At 49.7% G+C, this 27,922-nt stretch overlaps 1 protein-coding gene across 2 annotated transcripts in view; it reads right to left on the bottom strand.

Annotated features, from left to right (window-relative positions):
- UVRAG (UV radiation resistance associated) overlaps window positions 1–27,922 on the bottom strand; it is a 140,636-nt gene that overhangs the window by 21,174 nt on the left and 91,540 nt on the right. The window contains exons 13-14 of one of the 2 annotated variants that reach the window (XM_064144218.1): window positions 27,830–27,908; window positions 20,098–20,340 (exon numbers count right to left, since the gene is read on the bottom strand). In XM_064144218.1, coding sequence (XP_064000288.1) covers window positions 20,233–20,340; window positions 27,830–27,908 — 187 coding nt within the window. In that variant the 3' untranslated portion in view covers window positions 20,098–20,232. Of the gene's footprint in view, window positions 1–20,097; window positions 20,341–27,829; window positions 27,909–27,922 lie in introns of those variants that run through there. The other variant, XM_064144217.1, reaches the window with a different exon arrangement.

The following is a 27,922-nucleotide window of genomic DNA, read 5'->3' as shown; positions in this document are numbered from 1 at the left end:
GGCCACCTGGGCACACTGCTGCCTCATCTTCAGCCTACTATCCACCAGTACCCCCAGGTCCCTTTCTTCCTGGCTGCTCTCCAGCCACTCTGTCCCCAGCCTGTACTACTGAACAGCACAGGTCCTTCTATGGACCCCTGAGGGACATCATTTGTCACTGCTCTCCATCTGGACTTCAAGCCACTGAGCACTACCCACAAGAACATGAGGCCAGACTCTGCTCAGTGGTGCTCAAGAAGAGGGCAATGGGGCAGCAGGCACAAGGAGGATCCATCTCAAGATGAGAAACCCCCAAGCCCCCCTTTATTTTCCTATGAGGGTGACAGAGCCTTGGAGCAAGCTGCCCAGAGGGGTTGTGTAGTCTCCTTCTGCAGAGAGATTTAAAACCCACCTGGATCTGATTCTGTGCAACCTGCTCTGAGTGACCTTGCTTTAGCAGGTCTGGACTGGATGATCTCCAGAGGTCCCTTCCAAACCCCTACTGTCCTGTGATCCTGCTTTTACGTGCAGAGAAGCACAGCTCATTTCCTACTACACTAATTCCTGTACCAGTACTTACTGACTAATGGGATACAAGCACATACAGTAACTTCCAGCCAGACACCACAGACTACCTGGCCTGGAATCTCCTTTTTGACTTTCTGGAAACACAGAATAACTCTAACCCTGAGCTCATCTGTTCATCATTTACTCCATTGTATCCCCAGTCATATTCATCTTGTTCTGAGCCACATGGAAGCAGTCTTACAGCTCACACTATGCTAATGAAGTCCAAAATATAGCATCATAGAATCAAGCAGGTTGGAAGAGACCTCCAAGATCATTCAGTCCAACCTATCAGCCACTTCAGTCCATGCTGTGTATAATGCTCCAGTCTACACACAAACCTCCTGCAGTTTTGCCCTCCTCTTGGTCTGCACTGCAGCAGGTAACTGGACCTTGATCTTGTAGCAGTGTCTGTAAGTAGAGTACTGGGTCCAGATCTGGCCTTCCCAGTTAGAATCATAGAACCACAGAACCAAGCAGGTTGGCAGAGAGCTCCAAGCTCAGTCAGTCCAACCTAGCACCCAGCCCTGCCCAACCAACCAGACCATGGCACTAAGTGCCCCAGACAGGCTTGGCAAGAACACCTCCAGCCACAGCCACTCCACCACATCCCTGGGCAGCCCATTCCAGTGCCAATCACTCTCTCTGACAACAACTTCCTCCTCACATCCAGCCCAGACCTGCCCTGGCACAGCTTCAGACTCTGGCCCCTTCTTCTTTTGCTGCTTGCCTGGCAGCAGAGCCCAACCCCACCTGGCTACAGCCTCCCTGCAGGCAGCTGCAGGCAGCAATCAGCTCTGCCCTGAGCCTCCTCTGCTGCAGGCTGCACACCCCCAGCTCCCTCAGCCTCTCCTCACAGGGCTCTGCTCCAGGCCCCTCCCCAGCCTTGCTGCCCTTCTCTCAACACCTTCCAGCACCTCAGCAGCTCTCTGCAATTCAGGAGCCCACAACTGGACACAGCACTCAAGGGGTGGCCTGAGCAGTGCTGAGCACAGTAGCAGGAGAACCTCCCTTGTCCTGCTGCCCACACTGCTCCTGAGCCAGCCCAGGATGCCATTGGCTCTGCTGCCCACCTGGGCACTGCTGCCTCAGCTTCATCTACTACCTATCAGTATCCCCAGGTCCCTTTCTTCCTGGCTGCTCTCAGCCACTCTGGCCCCAGCCTGTAGTGCTGCTTGGGGTTGCTGTGGCCAAAGTGCACTTCAAGAGAGAAAGGGAACTACTGAAGAGAGTCCAGAAGAGGATACAAAGATGCTGAAGGATCTGGAGCATCTCTCTGAGGAGAAAAGACTAAGAGCCTTCATGCTTTTGAGCCTGGAAGACAGCAGCCTGAGAGGAGATCTGCTGAACAGTCATCAGTATCAGCAGCTTTTGTGAGTATCAGGAGGATAGGGACTGGTTCCAGTAGTACCCAGTGACAGGACATGGGGCACTGGGCAGAAACTGGAGCTCAGGAGGTTCCACCTGAGTTAGCTTCAGGTTAGCCAGACCAGGCACAGACATTTGCTCTCCCTCTTCTCTAGTGTCTTGCAGCAATTCTCTCTACAGCTACCTGAAAGGAGTTTGCAGTGCAGTGGGGGTCAGTCTCTTCTGCCTGGTATCAGGTGATAGAATGAGAGTAAATGACCTCAAATTGTGCCAAGGGAGGTTTAGGTTGGACATGAGGAAAAATATCTTTCCTGGTAAAGTGGTTAGGATTGGAACAGGCTGTCCAGGGAGACAGAGGAGTCATCACCCCTGGAGATGGTCAATAAATGTGTGGACACAGGACCTGGAGACACCCCTGGTGGCCTTAGGTTGACAGTTGGACTTGGTGATCTTAGGGGTCAGTTGTATGATTCTATGAGGAGAAAACACCTTTGCTGTGAGGGTGCTGGAGCCCTGGCCCAGGCTGCCTGGAAAGGTTGTGGAGTCTCCTGCTTTGGGGAGATTCCAAACTGGCTTGGATGTTGTGATCCTATGCAACCTGCCAGGGGTGACCCTGCTTTAGGCAGGGGGTTGGACAGGATGATCTCCAGAGGTCTCTTCCTAGGAGTACCATGCTGGGACTCTGTGATTCTCTGCCTATGGCAGAGATGGGCCCAATGCACTACTACACCATGCAAGCTGCTCTGCTTCTGTCAAGCCAGTCAGGAGCTATTTTGACTTCAGTTCAAGAAGGAGGGTTTGGGGTTTTTTTCTGGTCTTGATAGCATCAAACATTTCAAAGGACACATCTGCTCCACAAATGTGAAAAGCCCACAACAACAAAAATAGAAGCAAAAGTCTTCTTTCAATCAAGTTTTGGAGAGCTGGGCAGGAGCCAAGCATTTACAGAAGGTTTTCAGAGCATGGTCAGAAAAGGTTGGGGAAGAGAAGTCTGAAATGCAAGCTTTAATAACATGACATAGTTAATTGTTTTCCAAGGTCCTGGCTGACTTCTCAGGCTCTGAAGGAGCACTGGCTGGGATTCAGATGACTAAGCACCACAATAATGAAACCAGAAAGTGTTGTTACAATGCCTGTTGCTATATAAACAGCCTTGGGGGCTCGGTGAAATAATGCCTGCTGCTATATAAACAGTTGAGTGTGTTTAGACCTTTTGGGGGGGAGGGGGAAATTGGAGGGTTTTTTATGCTCTTCACATGTTGTTTGCCTTTGTTTTATTAAAAGTGAGGTAGTTTAGTCTAGCTCTGACCAGGTATGGGAGCTTAGTGGGCTGAAGCTTAAGGTGCAACATCAGGGAAAGATGCTGAGGTATCAACGAGCTCTTTAGATGAGAAACTACTTTAAAGGCAGTTTGATTTTTCATAGCTCAAAGATTAACAGAGCTTGGAATGAAACCTAACCAAGGCCATCCTTATCTTCCTCCCTTTTCTTTCTTCCTTCTTCCTTTCCTTTCTTCCTTCTTCCTTTCCTTGTATTCAAAGCTTCTCCAGGAATTAGGAGAGGGTAAAAAAAAACATCCCAGAACCATAGAATCGTTTCACTTGGAAGAGACCTCTAAAATCATTGAGTCAACCATCAACTTGACACCACCACAGCCACTAAACCACATCCCAGAGTGACACAGACACAGGTTTCTTCCCTCCCTTCCTTCCTTCCTTCCTTTTGTTACTCAAAGCTTCTCCAGGAGCTAGGAGAGGGTAAAAAAAACATCTCAGAACCATAGAATTGTTTCACTTCAAAGAGAGCTCTAAAATCACTGAGTCAACCATCAACTTAACACCATCACAGCCACTAAACCACATCCTAGAGTGACACAGCCACAGGTTTCTTCCTTCCCTTCCCTCCCTTCCTTCCTTCTCTTCCATTCTTCCTTTTGTTACTCAAAGCTTCTCCAGGAGCTAGGAGAGGGTAAAAAAACCCATCCCAGAACTATAGAATTGTTTCACTTCAAAGAGAGCTCTAAAATTATTGAGTCAACCATCAACTTAACACCACCACAGACACTAAACCATATCCTAGAGTACCACGGCCACAGGTTTCTTCCTTCCTTTTCTTTTATTCAAAGCTTCTCCAGAAATTAGGAGAGGGTAAAAAAACCCATCCCAGAACCATAGAATTGTTTCACTTCAAAGAGAGCTCCAAAATCATTGAGTCAACCATCAACTTAACACCACCACAGCCACTAAACCACATCCCAGAGTGACACAGCCATAGGTTTCTTCCTTCTCTTCCTTCCTTCCTTTTGTTACTCAAAGCTTCTCCTGGAGCTAGGAGAGGGTAAAAAAAAAATCCCAGAACCATAGAATTGTTTCACTTCAAAGAGAGCTCTAAAATCATTGAGTCAACCATCAACTTGACACCACCACAGCCACTAAACCACATCCCAGAGTGACACAGACACAGGTTTCTTCCTTCCTCCTCTTCCTTCCTTCCTTTTCTTTCACTCAAAGCTTCACCAGGAGTTAGAAGGGGGTCAAAAAAACCATCCCAGAACCACAGAATCGTTTCACTTGGAAGTGAGCTCTAAAATCATTGAGTCAACCATCAACTTAACACCACCACAGCCACTAAACCACATCCTAGAGTGACACAGACACAGGTTTCTTTCCTCCCTCCCTCCTTTCTTTCCTCCCTCCCTCCCTTCTTCCTTTCCTTTTATTCAAAGCTTCTCCAGGAATTAGGAGAGGATAAAAAAACCATCCCAGAACCATAGAATTGTTTCACTTGGAAGAGACCTCTAAAATCATTGAGTCAACCATCAACTTGACACCACCACAGCCACATCCCAGAGTGCCACAGCCACAGGTTTCCTCAGCGCCTCCAGAGATGGTGACTCCACCACCTCCCTGGGTAGCCTGTTCCAATCCCTGACTACTCTTGCAGTAAAGAAATGTTTCCTAATCTCCACCCTAATCAAATCAATGTTATAATCAATGTTTATAACTATCTGAGGGCTGGGGGTGAGGAGAGGGGGACAGGCTCTGCTCACCGCTCCCTGGGATAGGACAAGGAGCAATGGATGGAAGCTGCAGCACAGGAGGTTCCAGCTCAGCACAAGGGGGAACTTCTTGACTGTAAGAGCCACAAAGCAATGGAACAGGCTGCCCAGAGAGGTTGTGGAGTCTCCTTCTCTGAAGACTTTCAAGGCCTGTTTGGATGTGTTCCTGTGTATGGTCCTGCTCTGGCAGGGGGAGTGGACTCGATGATCTCCTTGGGTCCCTTCCAACCCCTGCAAACCTCCCCTGGCACAATCTGAGGCCAGGAAGAAGAGAGCAACTCCCACCTGGCTCCCATCTCCTTTCAGGGAGTTGTAGAGAGCAATGAGGTCTCCCCTCAGCCTCCTCTTTTCCACACTAAACAAGCCCAGGTCCTTCAGCTGCTCCTCACCAGCCCTGCTCTTCAGACCCTTCACCAGCTTTGGTGCCTTTCTCTCGACACACTCCAGCACCTCAGTGTCTTTCTTGTGGTGAGTAGCCCAAAAATGAACCCAAGATTTGCAGTGTGGTCATAGAATCAAGCAGGTTGGAAGAGACCTCCAAGCTCAGACAGTCCAACCTAGCACCCAGCCCTGGCCAATCAGCCAGACCATGCACTAAGTGCCTCATCCAGGCTTGGCTTCAATACCTCCAGGGACAGTGACTCCACCACTTCCCTGGGCAGCACATTCCAATGGTCTCACCAGTGCAGGATCACAAGCACTACCTTGGTCCTGCTGGCCACACTGTTGCTGATCCAGACCAGGATGCTGGTTGCCTTCTTGGCCACCTGGGCACACTGCTGGCTCATGTTCAGCTGGCTGGTGACCAACAGCACCAGGAATGCTATCACCAATTACCTGTGAGAAGAGACCAGCACCAGCCTCTCCATCACACCCTTTTTAGGTAGTTGTAGAGAGAGATGAGGTCTCCCCTCAGCCTCTTCTTTTTCAGACTAAACAGCCCCAGCTCCTTCAGTCACTCTCCATAAGGTTTATTTTCCATATTCATGGACTATTCTCCATTATTCACAGAATAATTAAGGTTGGAAAAGTCCTCTGAGATCACTGAGTCCAACTGTCAGCCCAATACCATCATGCTTACTAAACCACAGCCCAAAGTGCCATGTCCACACTTTGTTTTGAACACCTCCAGGGACAGTGACTCCACCACTTCCCTGGGCAGCCTGTTCCAGTGCCTGAACATTCTTTCTGCGAAGGATTTTCCCCATATATCCAACCTAAACCTCCCCTGGTGCATCTTGAAGCCATTTCCTCTTGTCCTAAGGCCATTTCCTCACTTCCACCTGAAAAGCAGGGGAAATGCATGCATGAAATCTAAGCTCAGGAGTAATTCAGCAGTGAGCAGGGCAATGATCTCCTCCTCTGACAACAGATCTAATTCCCTTCTACCTCCTTTGATTTGCCTTTGAATTACATCAAGCTGCTCCTTCCCCTCACATCCATCAAAATACAAAAGCCTGATCATTACTCCAAGCCAGCAGCAGCCTGGATGCTGATCCTCAGCAACTTGTAATACTCTGCCAAGCATTTATGAAGCAGGCTTTGGTTTGTTATTGTTCAACCTGAAATGTGATAACAGGCACCATTCAAGAGTGGATTTTGGTTTCACAGCAAGAAGTGTTTATTGGAGATCAACCACAAGAAAATAAGGGAATAGGAGTAGGTGTGGGAGGACATGCAGGACACACTGCAGAACTAAACATTCAGATGAGCCAAAAGCCACTTTTCCTCTAGGACTCTCTTGCTGATATTCATGAGAGTAAACACAATATCCCTCCAGAGAGGTCTCAACCATCAGCCTTCATGGTTCAGGTCTGATGACCCAGTAAGGATATGGGAAACCACTGTCAAAGACAGGCTGGGGGGGAAATAGCCACTTAGAGAAGTCAAGTATGCCTGTAAAACTTAGTGGTTAGTGGGCTCACTGCAAAAACAACATCCAGGGGCCCCCTTGCCCATAAAGGTGCCTCACACACAGCAGAGTTTTATAGAAAGAACATTCAATAATAACAATTAAAAAGGCAATTTAGAAGATAGAGCAGTTACTGGCCTCAGAAAAGCTTCCCCCTTTCCCCAGCCAAGCACTCAACTAACTAAAACCACCTTTAGTGTTCAGCTCTCCTCTTGCCTCCTGATGGCTCGATGAGATGAAACCATGAAGCGTTAACCTCTGCAGGCTGAGGTCACAACTGCTATCACAAAGTGATATTTATTGGATTAGAGGACCTGGGCATGTTTGCTTCCTATGACCTCATGCAGCCTGAGCTGTTGTATTAAAAGAAACCATTCCACCAGGCACAGAACAAAAGGTCAGATGTGCAAAAGGCAGAAGGGGAAAGAGGAGCAACCTTTTGTGCCTCCCATCTTAAAGCATAGAATGGTTTAGGTTGGAAGGGATCTCAAAGCTTATCCAGTTCCAAACCCCTGCCATAGGAAGCTCAACCTCCCACTAGAACAGGTTGCTCAGGGCCTCATCCAACCTGGTCCTGAACACCTCCAGGGAGGTTGTGGAGGACAGAAGCACAGAATGTGATCAAAGATCACATTCTGTGCTTCTGTCCTCCACAACCTCCCTGGGCAACCTGTGCCAGTGTCTCACCACCCTCACTGCAAAGAACCCTTCCCTAATACCCAGTTTCAATCTCCCCTCTGACAGCTCAAACCCATTACTTGTCCTGTCATTAACAGACCTTGTCAATAGTCCCTCCCCAGCCCTCCTGGAGCCCCCTTCAGATCCTGGAAGGCCACTCCAAGCTCTCCTCAAAGCCTTCTCTGCTCCAGGCTGCACAGCCCCAACTCTCTCAGCCTGTGCTCACAGCAGAGCTGCTGCAGCCCTCTCGGCATCTTGGTGGCCTCCTCTGCACTGGCTCCAACACTTCCATGTCCTGCTTGTGCTGGGGGCTCCAGAACTGCCCCCAGGGCTGCAGGTGGGGTGTGAGGAGAGCAGAGCCAAGGGGCAGAATCTCCTCCCTTGCCCTGCTGCCCACACTGCTCCTGCTGCAGCCCAGCACAGGGTTGCTGTATGGGCTGCACTCACACTGCAGGCTCATGTTGAACTTTGCATCACCCACTCTCTCTCCAGCCTGAACTGTTCCTGGGCTTGTTATGATCCAAATGCAGGACCCAGCACCTGGCCTTGTTGAACTTCATCCCACTGCCTTCAGCCCATCAATCTACCCTGTCTAGACCAAACTTAAAAGCTGAGGTCAGGGAGCAGTAAACCAAGACCTATTCAGCAATGTCCTTCCTGAAAGCAATCAGCAACTCATGTCTGCTGCACTGAACCACAGCTTCTTGTCTCTGTTTCCATGACAGTCACTTGTGAAATACTCCCAGGAATTACCCAGGAAGCCATCAAGGGAAGCTACAAGAGCTCCTTCTCCAGAAAAACAAAATCCTGGAAGTTCTGGATTCCACACAATGGTCTGGGTTGGAAGGAACCTCAAAAGCTCACCCAGTCCAACCCCCTCTGCATTCAGCAGAGACATCATCCACTAGATCAGGTTGCCCTGTCCAGCCTCACCTTCAACATCTCCAGGAATAGGAGACATTGCCCTTCCTGGGCAACCTGTTGCAGTGTGCCAGCACCCTCATGGTGCAGAACTTGTCCCTCACATCCAATCTCAATCTGCTTTGCTTTACTTTGAAGCCATTGCCCTTGTCCTGCCCCTGCAGCCCTTTGGAAGCATCCTTGTAAACTAGATGATTTTTAAAGGTCCCTTCCAACCCAAACCATCCTAGTTGTAAAAGGAAGCCTCAAGCAACTCCCTAGGCAACCTGTTGCAGTGCTCCACCACCCTCATGGTGCAGACTTTGTTCCTCACATCCAATCTCCATCCGCTCTGCTCTATTTTGAAGCCATTGCCCTCATCCTGTCCCTGCAGCCCTTTGCAAACAGTCTCTCTGCAGCCTTCTTGTAGCCCCCTTCAGGTCCTGGCAGGCCACTATTAGGTCTCCCTGGAACCTTCTCATCTCCAGGCTGAACAACCACAGCTCCCTCACTCTGTTTCCATAGCAGATGTACTCTGAACATTCTGGACTGATCACAAACCAAATAAGCCACTTTGGTGCCTTTTGCTGGAGAACAATTTGCTCTTGGACTTGAACCACAGTACATCATAGACTTGAAAGGCATATCTGGCTGACTGAGCAGCTGTCATTCCCAAAGCTTTGAAAACAGGATTTGTGCCCTGATGTGCCAAATCCCATGCACAGAAGACATGAGGCAAGCCCTGCCTGGAAGCACAGAACTTAAACACTGAGCTGTACAGCAGAGAGAACAGAGGATGGGGCTGGGTGGGATGGGAAAATGACAGCTCAGCAAAAGTAAAGTGTCACAGCTTGTCACTTGCTGGCTAATGACAGCTAAGTGTCATCTTTATGCACTGAATAAGTGAGGGTTTGGCTAATGATAGCCATTTTAGCAGGAACAGGGTTCTCCTCCCCCCCATTAAGTGATCACAGAATGGTAAGGATCTTTAGAGATCACTGAGTGCAACCCCCTGGACAAGGCAGGTTCACCTAGAGAAGGGCACACAGGAACACATCCAGGCAGGTTGTAGATGTCTTCACCATCAACCTGGGCAGCCTGGTCCAGTGCTCTACCACTCCCAAAGTAAAGAAGTTCCTCTTCATGCTTAGCTGGAACCTCTTCAAGTTTGTGCCTGCTACCCTTGCCCTGTCACTGGGCAGCACTGAGTAAAGCCTGGCCCCATCCTCCTGACTTCCACCCTTTAAGTACTTAGAAGCACTCATGAGATCCTCCCTTAGCCTTCTCTTTTCCAGACTAAAAACTCTAATTCTCAGAGTCACTCCTCACAAGAAAGATGTTCCAGTCCCCTCAGCACCTTTGCAGCCATTTGCTGTACCCTCTCAAACAAGTCCCTGTCCTTGAACCAGAACTAGATAGGGTACTCTGAATGTGGCCTCACCAGGGCTGAGTAGAAGGGGAGACCTTCCCTAGACCTGCTGGCCACAGCTGCCATTAGCCTTCCTGGCCACAAGGGCACATTGCTGGCTCATGGTCACCCTGTTGTCCACCAGGACTCCAACAGACCAGCCCCATCCTGTACTGACCCATGGGGTTGTTCTTCCCCAGATACAGGACCTGACAGCAGCCCTGACTGAACTCCATCAGAGCTCCCCTCCCCCAGCTCTCCTGTCTGTCCCAGTCATGCTGGCTGGCAGCACAGCCTGAAGCAGTGTCAGCCACTCCTCCCAGTTTGGCACCATCATCAAACTGGCTGAGGGTATGCTCTGTCCCTTTGTCCAGATCCCTGATGGATATATTCACAGAATCACTGAGGCTGGAACAGACCTCTGAGATCAAGTCCAGTCTATGACCTGCGACCAGCACAGCAACCAGACCATGGCACTAAGTGCCACATCCAAGCTTTCCTTAACTCCAGGGACAGAGACTCCACCACCTCTCTGGGCAGCCCATTCCAGTGTCTAATTCCCCTTTCCATCAGGAAGTGCTTCCTAACACCTAACCTCAATCTCCCCTGGAATAGCCTCAGGCCACATCCTCTCATCCTGTCACAAGTTGGGGGTTGGACTCGATGATCTCCTTGGGTCCCTTCCTACCCCTAACATCCTGTGAAGTTGCTTGGCAGAAGAGCCTGACCTCCCCCTTACTACAGCTTCCCTCCAGGTAGTTGCAGAGTGTGATAAGGTCCCTCCTGAGGCTCCTCTTCTCCAGGCTATTGAACAGGGCTGGACCCAGTACTGACCGTGGCAACATGATAAGAAGTGAGCAGGCTCCTGAGGGGAGAAGCTGCTTGCAACTGAGGTCCACAAATTCCACAGGTGTTACTACTTTACATCTGAAAGCCTCCAGAGCACACCCCCCACTCATTAGGAAGAGTTCCACATTCCATCTTTTCCCTACACTAACACATTGTGCCACAGCTTGCTAACAGCCTTCCCACTTCCCTATCTCCTTCAATTTCCAAATGCAGAGCTTGCATCCAGCTCCAGAGCAGCCTGAGCTGGCAGACCACAAGTGTTTATGTCAGCCTGGCTGTATCAGGAACCCATTTGCCTTTTGCTTACTACATTTTGGGGCTGTTTTAAACACAAACTCATTTCTGGCTCAAACACTCAGCAGGCTGAGCAGGTAAGACATGGAGATGATGACAGCTACAGCGTACACGAGTGACCTAACACACACAGCATGCTTGCAGGGGGTGGTCCTCAAAATCCATCTGTGGAGGGCAACTCTTCTACTACACCCAACCATGTCATCCACCTCACCTCATCTGCTCCATGTGCTCTGTGACAGCAGCAAGGAGCAGAGCCCCCAGCTTGGGCTCAGGTTGCAGGTGCAGGCATTGGTAGAGGTTGAACAGGCAGACCTGCTCTGGACTAGAGCATCTCCAGAGGTCCCTTCCCACCCCTGTCATTCTGTGAGTCTCTGAGAGACAAGATCTAGAGAGAAGGCTCTGAGGTGACCTTATTGTGACCTTTCAGTGTCTGAAGGAAGCCTGTAAGAAAGCTGGGGAGGGACTTTTTAGGCTGTCAGGGAGTGACAGGACTGGGGGAAATGGAACAAAGCTAGAAATGGGGAGATTCAGAATGGATGTTAGGAAGAAGTTCTTCAGCATGAAAGTCTGGAATGGGTTGCTCAAGGAGGTGGTTGAAGTCCCATCCCTGCAGGTGTTTAAAGCCAGGCTGGATGAGGCTGTGGACAGCCTGATCCAGTGTGAGGTGTCCCTGCCCATGGCAGGGGGTTGGAACTGGCTGATCCTTGTGGTCCCTTCCAACCATGACTGATTCTATAAGACCTGCTCCACCACATTGCACAGAACTGGTGAGGTCATACCTTGTATAATGGCTTCCTTCTGCAAGAAGCACCTTGAGTTGCTGGAGGATGTCCAGAGAAGGGCAACAAAGCTGGTGAAGGGAGTGGGGAACAGGGCTGGTGAGGAGCAGCTGAGAGACCTGGGCTTGTTAAGCCTGGAGAGAAGAAGACTAAGGGGAGACCTTCTTGCTCTCTACAGCTCCCTGAAAGAAGGCTGGAGTGAGGTTGGTCTCTTCTCCCTAGTAACAAGTGACAGGATGAGAGGAACTGGCCTCAGGTTGCACCAGGGGAGGTTTAGGTTGGACAGTAGGACAAATTTCTTTCCTGAAAGAGTTGTCAAGCCTTGAACAGGCTGCCCATGGACATGGTGGAGCCACCACCTCTGCAAATGACGTTCAAAAGCCACACAGATGTGGTTTAATGGGCATGGTGGTGTTGGGTTGTCAGCTGGCCCTGATGATCTTCGAGGTCCTTTCTAACCTTAATAGTTCTATGATTCTAAGTTGACATCAGCCTTTGCTGGCCTGCATGGGCAAGGACAGGCAGGCTTTCATCTGAATGAAAGGGTGACTGTTGTTACAGCTAATACAGTCTCATTTCAACCTATTTTCTCTTGGCATGGGCAGTAGGAAAGGAGGAAAAAAAAGGAAACCTTCCAACAAACCTGCAAAAACCCTGTGTAAATTCCACTATCCTAAATGATCTGGCTGGGGATCAGCCCATCACTGCCCTAGGAGACTTTCAGGCATGAAACCTCTCCTGAAAGCTTTTGGCTTTAGGCAGCTGGAGAAGGTAACTTTGTGGTTTTTCAGGTGCAGTCCCTTCCTCTCGACGTTAAAACCAACGCTTGGCACTTTACAAGACGAAGGACTCGATGCTGGCTTCAACCTGTGCTGTTTCAAGAACACTTTTCCCCTGTGCAGTTAAATTGGCCACAAATTCAGACAGTGCATTCTTTCTGAACCCTGCATTTTATGGTCCTACTTCAGGGGGCCTCATAAAAGATGTAGTGTGCGAGTCACAGTATCCTACACTCGCAGGGTCACAACCACTGCACCTACACTGATACCCAACGCAACTCTTAAAGATACTTCTGCTCCATAGTTTTATTGCCAAAACAAATTTCTAGGCCCTAACATTTCTGCTGTTCAACTTCCCATGGAAAACTTTAAGAGTTTCTATTCCAAAGTCCATTTTCTCACGTGTTTGGTAGTCTACCAGAGCCAGAAAGTGAACATCTCGCTTTGCTTTACTGTGTCCAGTTCTGGTGCCTCCAATGTAAGGAGGACGTGGAGCTGTTGGAGAGGGTCCAGAGGAGGCCACAAAGATGATCAGAGGGCTGGAGAAACTCTTCTATGGAGACAGGCTGGAAATGTTGGGGTTGTTCAGCCTGGAGAAGGCTCCAGGGAGACCTTAGAGTAGCCTTCTAGTACCTAAAGGGGGCGCAAGAAAGCTGGGGAGGGACTTTCAGCAAGGGCTTGTAGTGGCTGGATAAGGGGCAATGGATGGAAGCTGGAAGAGGGGAGATGAGGAAGAAATTCTTTATAGTGAGGGTGCTGAGACACTGGAACAAGTTGCCTGGGGTGGCTGTGGATGCCCCCTCTCTGGAAGTGCCCAGGGCCAGGCTAGATGAGGCCTCGAGCAAGTTGTTCTAGTGGAAGGTGTACCCTGCCCAAGGCAAGTGGAGTTGGAACTGGATGACCTTTCAAAGTCCCTCCCAACCTAACCCATTCTATTACTGTTGTGCTTTAAGAGCTGAATTTCAGTTCAGTTTCTTCCATGTGGCACTAGTACAGAAGCAGTTAACTTCTGCTCCATGCAGCTATTTGAAAGGTCTCAGTTTGACTGCAACTAAAACATGTCAAGAAGCATCTTGCTTTTGTTCTGTGCTTCTCTGAAAGTTCCTTACCTAGTGCATTGGACAAGCAACTGAACCAAAAAGCAGGAGAGCAGAGCTGGCCGACTGACATCTCTAGCAGGTTGCAGAAACCACACAAACGTTGCCTGCCACCCTGTGGACACAGCTACTCTGGACACACAAAAGCAAGGCTAGACCCAAGGTGCTTGCATGGATCTGGATTGCACCGGAGTGAAAACAAACACCCTTGGGGGAGCTGACAACAGATTGCTGGAGTGATTCCTTCCTGTCAAACAGCAAAGTTCATCTGCTGCTAATGACTGTCAGATGAAGGCAGAACTATTCCTTGGCCAGGGCTGAGTAAATCATGCCAATGTGAAGAGGAGCTTTAGTCTAACATCACTCAATAGCTGTCTGACAAAACAAATCAAGGCTGGATCAGGATTGAAGCTTTGCCTTCGTTAAGCTAAGAGGAAAAAAAAAACACCCAAATCTTTAACTCATTCAGGGTAAGAAAGAATTCCCCAAACCTGGAAATGATGCCTGGGGAGGTGTGCTCTGGATGCCAACAACTGCAGAGCCTCCCTGACCAACAATCAGGGATCAGGTGCAGTAAGACCAGACACATTTACTGCCTAGCTTGGTTCCAGGACATCAGATGAGCTGCTAAGAGGCATCCCTGTCAGAGAGGTTGGAGGAGATGATCTTTCAGGTCACTCCCAACCAAAGCCATTCTGTGAATCCATGCAAACTGAGCAGCAAACAATTTGGCCTGTTCCACAATTCTCCTCTGAGCCATAGAATCAAGCAGGTTGGAAGAGAGCTCCAAGCTCAGCACCCAGCCCTATCCAGTCACCTAGACCATGGCAGTAAATAGACAAGGAGAGACACCACATCCACTGAAGGCAGATGGACCATGGTTACTGCAGCAATGAGGCTAAAAGTGGACTCTCAGGGATCCTAATTCTGGCCCATGGCTCCGTGGCAAAGCTGGGCCAACACTCAGAACCAGAAAACCAGATCAAGAGACAAATTAACTTCCACCTCCCTTCTGTGGCTGGCCAAAATACCAAATCATAGAATCACAGGGCTGGAAGAGACCTCAAGGATCATCCAGTTCCAATAGCCCTGCCATGGGCAAGGACACCTCACACCAGAGCAGGCTGCTCACAGCCACATCCAGCCTGGCCTTAAACACCTCCAGGGATGAGGCTTCCACCACCTTTCTGGGCAGCCTGTGCCAGGCTCTCAGCCCCCTCATGCTCAACAGCTTCTTCCCAACATCCAGTCTGAACCTACCCACTTCCAGTTTTGCTCCATTCCCCCCACTCCTATCACTCCCTGACACCCTAAAAAGTCCTTCCCCAGCTTTCTTGTAGCCCCCTGCAGATCCTGCAAGGCCACAATAAGGTCACCTCAGAGCCTTCTCCTTCCCAGAGCAGAAAAAAAGCAACTAGAGAAGAGCTCAGCCTAAGTAAAGAGACCCAACCAGCACCCAGAGGTGATGTTAGGGTGATCATCAGGTCTATTCCTACCTAGCTGGGGGGCCACCAAGGCCCCCCAGCCTTTAAGATCCCACTCCCATTCACCCAGTGTGCACCATGAGCACTCACCAGTGATGCCAGGAGCAGGATCCCTCTGCCCAGTTGGGCACAGCTTAGGGCTGCTGCCTTTCCTGGGGCCCATTAAAAAGGGGAGTGGGCAGGGAGGGCAAAGTGGTCACAGCTGGGCTGGGAGGAGCCTCCAATAGCACCCAGGTTCAAAAGGGGAGTGGGCAGGGAGGGCAAAGTGGTCACAGCTGGGCTGGGAGGAGACTCCAACAGAACTCAGGTGCTCTGGGTTTGGGGAGTAAAAGGGCAACATGCAGTGTGGGGTGGGAAAGGGGCAGAGGTGATTCCTGTAGTAGTTTTTGCTGGGTTGATGAAGTTTTTGCTGGGTTGATGAAGTTTTTGCTGGGTTGATGAAGTTTTTGCTGGGTTGATGAAGTTTTTGCTGGGTTGATGAAGTTTTTGCTGGGTTGATGAAGTTTTTGCTGGGTTGATGAAGTTTTTGCTGGGTTGATGAAGTTTTTGCTGGGTTGATGAAGTTTTTGCTGGGTTGATGAAGTTTTTGCTGGGTTGATGAAGTTTTTGCTGGGTTGATGAAGTTTTTGCTGGGTTGATGAAGTTTTTGCTGGGTTGATGAAGTTTTTGCTGGGTTGATGAAGTTTTTGCTGGGTTGATGAAGTTTTTGCTGGGTTGATGAAGTTTTTGCTGGGTTGATGAAGTTTTTGCTGGGTTGATGAAGTTTTTGCTGGGTTGATGAAGTTTTTGCTGGGTTGATGAAGTTTTTGCTGGGTTGATGAAGTTTTTGCTGGGTTGATGAAGCTTTTGCTGTTGTTTTTCTTTAAAGCCTGGAGCTTTCCACCCCAAAGCTCCCAGTTTGACCACTGTGGAAGCTCAGTGATAAAGGATATCACAGAATGGGCTGGGTTGGAAGGGAGCTCCAAAGCTCAGCCAGTCCAACCCCCTCTGGTCTGAAGCTGGAGCAGGGCAGGTTTAGATTGGACATCAGGAAGAAGTTCTGCACAGTGGTAAAATGCTGGAACAGGTTGCCCAGAGGAAGTTCTGCACAGTGGTAGTGGTGAAATGCTGGAACAGGTTGCCCAGAGGAAGTTCTGCACAGTGGTAGTGGTGAAATGCTGGAACAGGTTGCCCAAAGGCTTCCACCACCTCCCTGGGCAGCCTGTGCCAGGCTCTCAGCACCCTCATGCTGAACAACTTCTTCCTGACATCCAATCTCAATCTCCCCACCTCCAGTTTTGCTCCCTTCCCCTCAATCCTATCGCTACCTGACAACCTAAAAAGTCCCTCAACAGCTTTTTTGAATCCCACTTCAGATACTGCAAGGCCACAAGAAGGTCTCCTCAGAGCCTTCTCTTCTCTAGACTGAACAGCCCCAACTCTCTCAGTTTGTCTTCAAAGGAGAGCAGCTCCATCCCCATGATCATCCTCCTGGCCCTTCTCTGGACATCTTCCAGCACATCCAGATCTTTCTTGTAATAGGGGTTCCAGAACTGGACACAATACTCTATGTGGGGTCTCACCATCATTTGATACTCAGAGTTGCAAACAGGTTGATTGTCCTGTGCAAGAAAAGAGCTGCAGTAAAACCCCTTGTAGCCAGGATCAGAAGAACCTGCACTATAGCTGCAGAGCAAATTACTTCCACTCCAAGCAAGCTGGCAACTGGGAGAGGAAAAGTGTCTGTCAAGAATCATGCAGGAGACAACCTCTTGGAAACCTAAAGGAACTGGAAATTCCATGAGAAAAATCAGAATGGTTGTGTTGGACCTTCAAGATCATCTAGTTTTGACTGCCCTGCTGCAGGGCAGGGACACCTTCTACCAGTGCAGGTTGCTCAAGGTCCCAGCCAATCTGAACTGGAACACTTTCAGGGAGAAGGCATCCAGAACTTCCCTCAACAACCTCTTCTGGTGTCTTACCATCCTTACAGGAAAGAATTTCTCACTAACATCTACTCTAAGGTTACCTTTGTCTGATCTAAGACTAAGCAACAGCCACTCACCAGCCTGGATCTGCTTCCCAGCACTCCCACAAAGGGCTTTTTGCTTTCAACCAGGGGGCTTAGCCCTCATGACTCTGCACTATGCCTCCCAAATCCTTGCTAAGAGACATGTCTAACATCATGGAACATGTTCAACCGTTGCCAGGCAGCTCATCTGTAGGTGAGGTTTAAGCTGATGTTTAAAATGCCTACTCAAGAAGGTGGCAGATGGAGTTGAACACCCTCCAGCATCTTCCCACATCTTCCTGCTCCTATGCAGATGAGATCTCCTGGAAGAACATCAAGCTCCTCTGCTTCATATTCTCTTCAGTGGCTACACATCACATACGTGTGGGTTAGAAATAATGACCACTACAGGAACAAAACCAGGCTGTATCATCTTGTTTAGACCTTTGGGCCAGGTAGTCCACAGTGTGCATGCTCACTAAGAACTCACCATGAGAAAGATGGTCACTAAAATAAGATGATCTCTTCAGGTGAGCAGCAGAGCCAATGGCATCCTGAGCTGGCTCAGGAGCAGTGTGGCCAGTAGGATGAGGGAGGTTATTCTGTCCCTGTGCTCAGCACTGCTCAGGCCACACCTTGAGTGCTGTGTCCAGTTTTGGGCTCCTGAATTGCAGAGAGCTGTTGAGGTGCTGGAAGGTGCCCAGAGAAGGGCAGCAAGGCTGGGGAGGGGCCTGGAGCAGAGCCCTGTGAGGAGAGGCTGAGGGAGCTGGGGGTGTGCAGCCTGCAGCAGAGGAGGCTCAGGGCAGAGCTGATTGCTGCCTGCAGGGAGGCTGTAGCCAGGTGGGGTTGGGCTCTGCTGCCAGGCAAGCAGCAAGAGCAGAAGGGGCCAGAGTCTGAAGCTGTGCCAGGGCAGGTCTGGGCTGGATGTGAGGAGGAAGTTGTTGGCAGAGAGAGTGATTGGTATTGGAATGGGCTGCTCAGGGAGGTGGTGGAGTCTGTGTGGCTTGAGGTGTTGCAGCCAAGCCTGGCTGGGGCACTTAGTGCCATGGCCTGGTTGATTGGCCAGGGCTGGGTGCTAGGTTGGGCTGGCTGAGCTTGGAGCTCTCTTCCAACCTGCCTGATTCTGTTCTATTCTATGATACTGAAATGCTGCTCTAAGGTTTCCCTGGAGCTGTATCTTCTCTAGGCTGAGCAACCCCAATTCTTACTTCATCCTCCAGCTAAAGGCTCATCTTCACCAGACACTCCACACACATCCATGACTCAGCAGCTATGGAGTTTGTGGGGCCAGCTACCTACTGACTGCTCTCCCAGTGCCTAATGCCTTTGAAATCTGAGCAATTCACTCCCACCTCACTTGTGTTGTGCTTCAGTTTTGACCACACTCTGCAATTAGTGATTTAATTGTTTTGAGAGGGAGGGGCTGATATTATTAGAGAAAAAAAAAATTAGAGCATCACATTTGCATCTTTGCTGGAGTCAAAGAGCTGAAATCATAGCTGGAAATTTAGTCTTACCTAATAGTAGAGAGAAAAAAAAGCTTTGTGAGGGATTCCAGTTTAGAGATAGAAAATGTGGGGATTGAAACAATTTGTGCTGAGATCCAGCTGGAAGTTATTAGGATCTCTTGGAATTAACACACATTGTTTTGACTTGGGAATGTAACAGCAAAGCAAGTTTCTTCCAAATAAATGCTCTACCAAGCTAGGGTTAAGCTGCTTCTAATTCCAGTCCAATTCTCCTGAGTGCAAGATGTGGTTTTCATTGTTCTGACCCTGCTGCTTTACAAACTTTATCTCTAGAAGAGTTCTGATTTCAGTGATTTTGCTTCATACCAACCCCAGTCTTGCTTCTTTCCCCACTCTACAGTTCACAGAACCATAGAATGTCAAGAGGCTGAAAGGGACCTCAAAAGCTCATCCAGTTCACCCCTCCTGCCAGAGCAGGATCACCTAGACCAGATCACAGTATCACAGTATTATTAGGATTGGTAGAGACCTCATAGATGACCAAGTCCAACCCTTTACCACAGAGCTCAAGGCCAGACCATGGCACCAAGTGCCACGTCCAGTCCTGCCTTGAACAGCTCCAGGGACGGCGACTCCACCACCTCCCCGGGCAGCCCATTCCAGTGTCCAATGACTCTCTCAGTGAAGAACTTTCTCCTCACCTCCAGCCTAAATCTCCCCTGGTGCAGCCTGAGGCTGTGTCCTCTTGTTCTGGTGCTGGCCACCTGAGAGAAGAGAGCAACCTCCTCCTGGCCACAACCACCCTTCAGGTAGTTGTAGACAGCAATAAGGCCACCCCTGAGCCTCCTCTTCTCCAGGCTAACCAATCCATCCAGACAGGTCTTGAATATCTGCAGAGAGATATTCAAGCAGCATGGTCCAGTGTTCTGGCACCCTCTTGTTTCTCCTTGCTCCAAGAAATTGTGGAAGGACAAAAAGAACCACCAAGCCATGACAAAAGTCTGTGAAAGCAGGGAAGCTCACTGAAATCCTTTCAAGTATTTAAGTTGATGCAAATTCTCCTGAGGTCCTGAGTGTCTCACCCACAGTGACCAAGATTTGCATGAATGATTTGAGCCAGGTGATTGCAAAGGGTTAAGGCTGGGCTAGGCACTAACCAAGCACCAGCTGCTCTCCATGAATCATAGAATCATAGATTCAACTCAGCTGGTAGAGAGCTCCAAGCTCAGCCAGCCCAACCTAGCACCAAGTCCTGGCCAATCAACCAGACCATGGCACTAAGTGCCCCAGCCAGGCTTAGCTTCAACACTTCCAGGCACAGCAACTCCACCACCTCCCTGGGCAGCCCATTCCAATGCCAATCACTCTCTCTGCCAACAACTTCCTCCTAACATCCAGCCCATATGAACTCCTCTCCCTGCCCAAAGGGAAGAGAAAAGGAATAAGGAAGAGAGGCTGATGGGTTGGGGAAGAGAAACAAAACTGCTTTAATGATTATTACTAAAATGAATGAGCTATAAATAGACAGAAACCAACATCAAACCCACCCCCTGGTGGCAATGGTGTCACCAGCACCACTGATGCTGTGGGCAGGCACTGGGGAAGAACCAGACTGGATTCAGCAGGAGATGAGAACTGGATTCAAGAACTCACAAGCTGGGATCAAAGGTGATGTCAGCCATTCAAGAAGAGGCTTGATCCTCCTGATGTCCATGGGCTGGAATCCCTTGTTGGACAGTTTAGGGCCACTCAATCCCAGAGATGCCATCTCTTATTCATTGCACCCCAGCTTGGGGGCACACAAGATTTAGCAGTGCCCTTGGCCTGCACAGGAGCAGATCTAATCCAGAGCTTAGCTCTTCTGCAGCCCACCCCTTGGCAGTAACTGTCCCCATCAGCTTCTCACTGCTAGAAGCAGTCACTGCCTGTGCAAACCTGCCCTGAGCTTCAGAAAGTGCCTGAGATGAAAAGTCAAATCACTGAACAGGACTGGTTCTGTTCCAGCTTGAACTGAGAAAGAGAGGAAGATCCAAGCTCTTCACCAGACACTCCAGTAGAGTCAGAACTCTTCCTCCCAGGCACCTCTAATCTTCCCACACCTCTCAAAGGGACTTAAGCAACTGATCCTCATTTATTTGTGACAGAAGAATTCACAGGGCTGGTTCTCTGAATTAAAGACAATGACTTTGGGCCTTAAAGAATTCCCTCATGGGTTGGAATGGTTTAGGTTGGAAGGGACCTCAAAGATCATCCAGTTCCAACCCTTCTGACATAGGCAGGGACACCTCCCACTAGAACAGGTCACTCAAGGCCTCATCCAACCTGGCCTTGAACACCTCCATGAAGGAAGCAGCCACAGCCTCCTTGGGCAACCTGTGCCAGTGTCTCACCACCCTCACTGCAAACAACTTCTTCACAACAGCCAGCTTCAATCTCCCCTCTGTCAGTTTAAACCCATTCCTCCTTGTCCTTGTAAACAGTCCCTCCCCAGCCCTCCTGTAGGCTCCCTTCAGATACTGGAAGGCTACTACAAGCTCTCCTCAAAGCCTTCTCTTCTCCAGGCTGAAGAGCTCCAGCTCTTGGAGCCTGTCTAGAGATAAGAAAGAGGCAGCTGATCATTCTCCAACCAAATTTCACCTAATCACATAAACCAAGCACAGAATCACAGAACTGCTGAGGTTGGAAGAGACCTTTGAGGTCATCAAGTCCAACCACTCACCTAGAGCTTGCAATCCCAGCACTGCTGCTAAGCTACTACCTTTGAACCATGTCCCACAGCACCATATCCATGCATCTTTTAAGTACCTCCAGGGATGGTGACTCCACCACTTCCCTAGGCAGCCTGTTCCAAGGAGAGATGGGAATCTATCTGGAAGCTTCTCATGAAGTAGTCTTAAGATTAATAGATTCAGAAGATGATTTAGCTTGGAAGGGACCTTAAGATCATCTACTTCCAACTACCAAGACCTTCACTTCATTCAGTTAAGAATACTTCCCAACCTTGCCCAAAATCATAGAATGGTTTGGGTTAGAAGAGACCTTAAAGATCATCCAGTTCCAATCCACAATCCACAGGCAGGGGCACATTCCTCTAGACCAGGTTGCTCAAGGCCTGATCCAACCTGGCCTTGGACCTTCAATGTCCTTCAATTCAACAATTGAGACCTTCAGAGGAGGAGACAAAGACTTCAAGCAATCTCAGCCCCTGAGTATAGAGGTTTGTGATGCATTTCTGGATGTTATCTCCCTCCTCTGTGGAATTTCTTCCTGGCAGAGCTATGCAAAAGCTGCAAAATTTGCCCCAAACCAAGGTGTCTGTGTTGGACTGCTGCAACACTTTCCTGATAAACCAAAGACTAGAAACCCCTCACAGTTCTGGTGATGTTTTTCTCTTCAGCAGCATGCAAATCTCCAACATTAACATGTGAACCACTGGTGTTGTACAAACCACTTCAAAGCTTGGCCACCAGCTGCTCCAGCTTGTACCAGCACCAGTGAGCCCATGGCAAATTGTGACTCTTTTCTATGCCAATACACAGTTAAAGGCATCATTTACTTTTATGGGTTTAAAACACATGCCAATGTTTGCAGAAACCAACTGCAGGGAATTGGGAGGTTAAGGTAACTGCAGCCAGTTCTGCTCAGACCCCATTCCAAGAGGGATGTGGAGATGCTGGAGAGTGTCCAGAGCAGGGCCAGGAGGATGCTCAGAGGCTGCAGCAGCTCTGCTGTGAGCACAGCCTGAAAGAGTTGGGGCTGTGCAGGCTGGAGCAGAGGAGGCTCCCAGGAGACCTTCTTGTGGCCTGCCAGGATGTGAGGGGGGCTCCAAAAAAGCTGGGGAGGGACTTCTGAGGCTGTGAGGGAGTGTCAGGAGTGAGGGGAATGGAGCAAAGCTGGAGATGGGTAGGTTCAGACTGGAGGTGAGGAGGAAGTTGTTGAGCAGGAGAGTGGTGAGAGGCTGGAATGGGTTGCCCAGGGAGGTGGTTGAGGCCCCATGGCTGGAGGTGTTTGAGGCCAGGCTGGCTGAGGCTGTGTGCAGCCTGCTCTAGGGTAGGGTGTCCCTGGGCATGGCAGGGGGTTGGCACTGGCTGCTCCTTGTGCTCCCTTCCAACCCTGCCTGATTCTAGATGGGTGAGTGACCATGTGTCATAGTCCTTTAGAATCACAGAATGGCTTAGGCTGGAAGGCACCTTGGAAATCATCTACTCCAAGCTCCCCACCGTGGGCAGCGACACCTCTCAACTAGACTTGGTTGCTGAAGGCCTCATCCAGCCTCATATTGAGCATCCCCAGGAAGAAGCCATCCACAACCTCCCTGAGCAACCTATTCCAGAGTCTCACCATCAACACAGTGAAGAACTTCTTTCTCAGCTCCAGTCTAAACCTACTCTGCCTCAGCTTTAAACCATTCCCCCTTGGCCTGTCTCTAGACACCCTCAGCAGAAGTCTCTCTGCAGCCTTCCTGAACAAAATTAGAACAAAAGGTTTCAACAGGTCCAAGAGTGGTAGAAACTCAGAGATGTCAGATGCAAACAAGAAAACAGGTGAAGTGGTCACAGCATGCTAGAAGTTGAAAGTGACCTCCAGATATCATTTTGTCCAGCCCCCCTGCCAGAGCAGGACCATAATCTAGTGCAGGTCATACAGGAACAGGTTGCTCAAGGCCTCATCCAGCCTGACCCTGAACACCTCCAGGGAGGGAGCAGCCACAACCTCCCTGGGCAACCTGTGCCAGTGTCTCACCACCCTCACTGCAAACAACTTCCTCATAACAGCCAGCTTCAATCTCCCCTCTGCCAGTTTAAACCCATTCCTCCTTGTCCTTGTAAATAGTTATAGAATCACAGAATCAACCAGGTTGGAAGAGACCTCCAAGATCATCCAGTCCAACCTAGCACCCAGCCCTATCCAGTCAACTAGACCATGGCACTAAGTGATGTCCCTTCCCAGCCCTCCTGTAGGCTCCCTTCAGATACTGGAAGGCTACTACAAGCTCTCCTCAGAGCCTTCTCTTCTCCAGGCTGAAGAGCTCCAGCTCTTGGAGCCTGTCTAGAGATAAGAAAGAGGCAGCTGATCATTCTCCATCCAAATTTCATCTAATCACATAAAACAAGCACAGAATCACAGAACTGCTGAGGTTGGAAGACACCTTTGAGGTCATCAAGTCCAACCACTCACCTAGAGCTTGCAATCCCAGCAGTACTGCTAAGCTACTACCATTGAACCATGTCCCACAGCACCACATCCTAACATCTCCCCAGTCAAACAGCAATAGAACAAGGGGACACAGCCTCAAGTTGTGCCAGAGAAAGTATAGGCTGGATGTTAGGAGGAAGTTGTTGGCAGAGAGAGTGATTGGTATTGGAATGGGCTGCCCAGGGAGGTGGTGGAGTCACCATCCCTGGATGTTGGACTGGATGATCTTACAGGTCTCTTCCAATCTGTTTGATTCTATGATTCTATTCCCATGTTGTGCCAGGGGAGGTCTAGGCTGGATGTTAGGAGGAAGTTGTTGGCAGAGAGAGTGATTGGCATTGGAATGGGCTGCCCAGGGATGTGGTGGAGGCACTGTCCCTGGAGGTGTTGAAGCAAAGCCTGGATGAGGCACTTGGTGCCATGGTCTAGTTGACTGGCTAGGGCTGGGTGCTAGGTTGGACTGGCTGAGCTTGGAGGTATCTTCCAACCTGCTTGATTCTATGATCTAGCTGAAATCTCCCCTCTGCCAGTTTAAACCCATTCCTCCTCATCCTGGCATTACAAGACCTTATCAACAGTCTCTCCCCAGCCCTCCTGTAGACCCCCTTCAGATACTGAATCCAGCCTGTCTATATCCCTCTTCAGAGCTTCCCTACTTTCAAGCAGATCAGCAGACAAACTGAAGGCTGAAGAGTTCCTACTATCCATCAAGAAGGAAGAACAGAGCAATTGTATCACCCAACTGAACAGCCCAGTATGGGAACCCTAAGGTCACAAAAGGCTGGAAAGCAAAGTGAGCAACATCACAACTCCCAAGGCACAGAATGAACTCATGTATTTACATAAGAGGAGATTAAGGAAAGCACTGAGTTGATAGTAATGGAGAGAGAAAGCTCTCAAAGCCTTTGAAGGCAGAGGGTAGTTAATCCTTTAGTCTCACTGGTCTTCCCCATGAAAGTCAAGTGTGAACAGCTGGCTGCCATTCTTAATAGCAGCAACAAAGAGTCACAGTCTAAGTTATATTAAGAACTTGGTTAAGTGAATTTTCCAAGATTAGCAGGCCTTGATTAACTTCATCTTAAGGTATTTCAGCCCTTTAAGTCATTTCAGAGCCATTGGAGGTTATCTTCCAAAATACACTAAGCATGGGCAAGATATCAGAAGTCTGGAAAAGGGTAAAGGGAATCCAAGCTTAAAAAACAAACAACACAGAGAGCCCCCAGAAGCTTTAATTCAATTTGGGGTAGGGAATGGGGAGGGGGAGAAAGTGGTGGAAGAGAGAAGTGGAAAAACAAATCAAACAAGCATAAAAAGGAGCTGATTTTCCCTTCTTTTTTTTCTCCAGGCTAAGTCTATCAGACAGCTCTTGTGTTGAGCCTTGCAAACAGGTTAGGAACTGAAATACCTCTGTTGGAATTTAAACCAAGCTCTTGGTGCTGTAACATGCTCACAGCTGTGCCTGGGGAATGGGATATTGATGAAGTATGAATGAATACAGAGCAAGAAAGGACTCTTTGGGTGCAGTCAAACAAGGGTTTGCTGCTGTGGATGGAAGTGTCAGGGAATCATAGAATCAACCAGGTTGGAAGAGACCTCCAAGCTCAGCCAGTCCAACCTGTCCCCCAGCCCTAGCCAGACAACCAGACCATGGCACTAAGTGCCTCAGCCAGGCTTTGCTTGAACACCTCCAGGGACAATGACTCCACCACCTCCCTGGGCAGCCCATTCCAATGCCAATCACTCTCTCTGCCAACAACTTCCTCCTAACATCCAGCCTATACTTTCCTTGGCACAACTTGAGACTGTGTCCCCTTGTTCTATTGCTGGTTGCCTGGGAGAAGAGACCAACCCCCACCTGGCTACAACCTCCCTTCAGGTAGTTGTAGACAGCAGTGAGGTCACCCCTGAGCCTTCTCTTCCGCAGGTTAAACAACCCCAGCTGAAAGCAGTGACAATTCAGCTATTTTGATGTAGCTGTATGACACAAGGACATCACCATCCTGGCCCTGAGGGACCAGCACCTCTGCTCCATTATTACTGTGGCCCTGACACAGCATCTCTTGGGGCTCGACCTGGGTTTAGGTGTTCTCCCATTCCTGTTCAAGATTTTGATTAGGTGATCTGCATAGAGAACAGGCAGAGATGCAAACAGCACAAAGCTGAGGTTGAGTTTACAGCCTACCTGTCCACGTCTCCTAGAGTTACATCACCAGGCTGGAGAAGGAGGGCTGGATAATCATACAATCAGGCAGGGTTGGAAGAGACCACAAGGATCAGCCATGGCCTTGGCAACATGGGCACATTTGTGTGTCATGGATAATTTACTGTCCCCCAGAACTCAAAAGGTGCTTCTCCATGGAGCTGCTTTCCAACAGGTCAATCTCTAATATGCACAAACCATTTTGCACAGGTGTCATTCAAAAATGCAGATGGAAGATAAATCCTTAGCTGGTGATGTGTCCAGTTCAGGGCCTCTCAATTCAAGAGAGATGTTGAGGTGCTGGAACGTGTCCAGAGAAGGGCAGCAAAGCTGGTGAAGGGCCTGGAGCACAAACCCTATGAGGAGAGGCTGAGGGAGCTGGGGGTGTGCAGCCTAGAGAAGAGGAGGCTCAGCGGGGGACCTCACTGCTGTCTACAACTAACTGAAGGGACATTGTAGCCAGGTGGGGGGTGGCCTCTTCTCCCAGGCAACCAGCAATAGAACAAGGGGACACAGTCTCAAGTTGTGCCAGGGTAGGTCTAGGCTGGATGTTACAAGAAGTTTGCAGATGACACCAAGCTGGGGGCAGATGTGACTGAGTTGGAGGGCAGAAGGGCTCTGCAGCAGGACCTTGACCGCCTGGACAGATGGGCAGAGTCCAATGGGATGGGGTTCAATAGCTCCAAGTGCAGGGTGCTGCACTTTGGCCACAACAACCCCATGCAGAGATACAGGCTGGGGTCAGAGTGGCTGAGAGCAGCCAGACAGAGAGGGATCTGGGGGTGCTGATTGATACCCACCTGAACATGAGCCAGCAGTGTGCCCAGGTGGCCAAGAGAGCCAGTGGCATCCTGGCCTGCATCAGGAATGGTGTGGTCAGCAGGAGCAGGGAGGTCATTCTGCCCCTGTACTCTGCACTGGTTAGACCACACCATGAGTGCTGTGTTCAGTTCTGGGCCCCCCAGTTTAGGAGGGACATTGAGATGCTTGAGCGTGTCCAGAGAAGGGCAACGAGGCTGGGGAGAGGCCTTGAGCACAGCCCTACGAGGAGAGGCTGAGGGAGCTGGGATTGGTTAGCCTGGAGAAGAGGAGGCTCAGGGGAGACCTTGTTGCTGTCTACAACTACCTGAGGGGAGGTTGTAGCCAGGAGGAGGTTGCTCTCTTCTCTCAGGTGGCCAGCACCAGAACAAGAGGACACAGCCTCAGGCTGTGCCAGGGGAGATTTAGGCTGGAGGTGAGGAGAAAGTTCTTCCCTGAGAGAGTCATTGGACACTGGAATGGGCTGCCCGGGGAGGTGGTGGAGTCGCCGTCCCTGGAGCTGTTCAAGGCAGGATTGGACGTGGCACTTGGTGCCATGGTCTGGCCTTGAGCTCTGTGGTAAAGGGTTGGACTTGGTGATCTGTGAGGTCTCTTCCAACCTTGGTGATACTGTGAAGTTCTTCACAGAGAGAGTGATTGGCATTGGAATGGGCTGCCCAGGGAGGTGGTGGAGGCACAGTCCCTGGGGGTCTTCAAGCAAAGCCTGGCTGAGGCACTTAGTGCCATGGTCTGGTTGACTGGATAAGGCTGGGTGCTAGGTTGGCCTAGATGATCTTGGAGGTCTCTTCCAACCTGGTTGATTCTATGACTCTGTGATCCCTTCTCTTAAGCACAACAGAAGAAAATCTCAAGCAGAAAGCTGCAAGTGAAGAGAGTGATTTGGAGAACACCTCCACTCATGTTTGCCATGGAGAACAGCATGGCCAAGTACTAGAGGCACACTCATGTCCTACAGACACTAAGCAGATTGGTAGATAGAAATAAAAGTCAGTGTACCAACCTGTGCTATGTTTTTGTTGAGAAGATAGACTCCATATTCAAACTGAAGCTTCTCCCCTCCTTTTGGATACAAAGGAAATCTGATGGGAAATAA

The sequence above is a fragment of the Pogoniulus pusillus genome, chromosome 6 (assembly GCF_015220805.1).
Source record: "Pogoniulus pusillus isolate bPogPus1 chromosome 6, bPogPus1.pri, whole genome shotgun sequence".
NCBI lineage: Eukaryota > Metazoa > Chordata > Aves > Piciformes > Lybiidae > Pogoniulus > Pogoniulus pusillus.
This window is presented reverse-complemented; position numbering and strand designations above follow the sequence as displayed.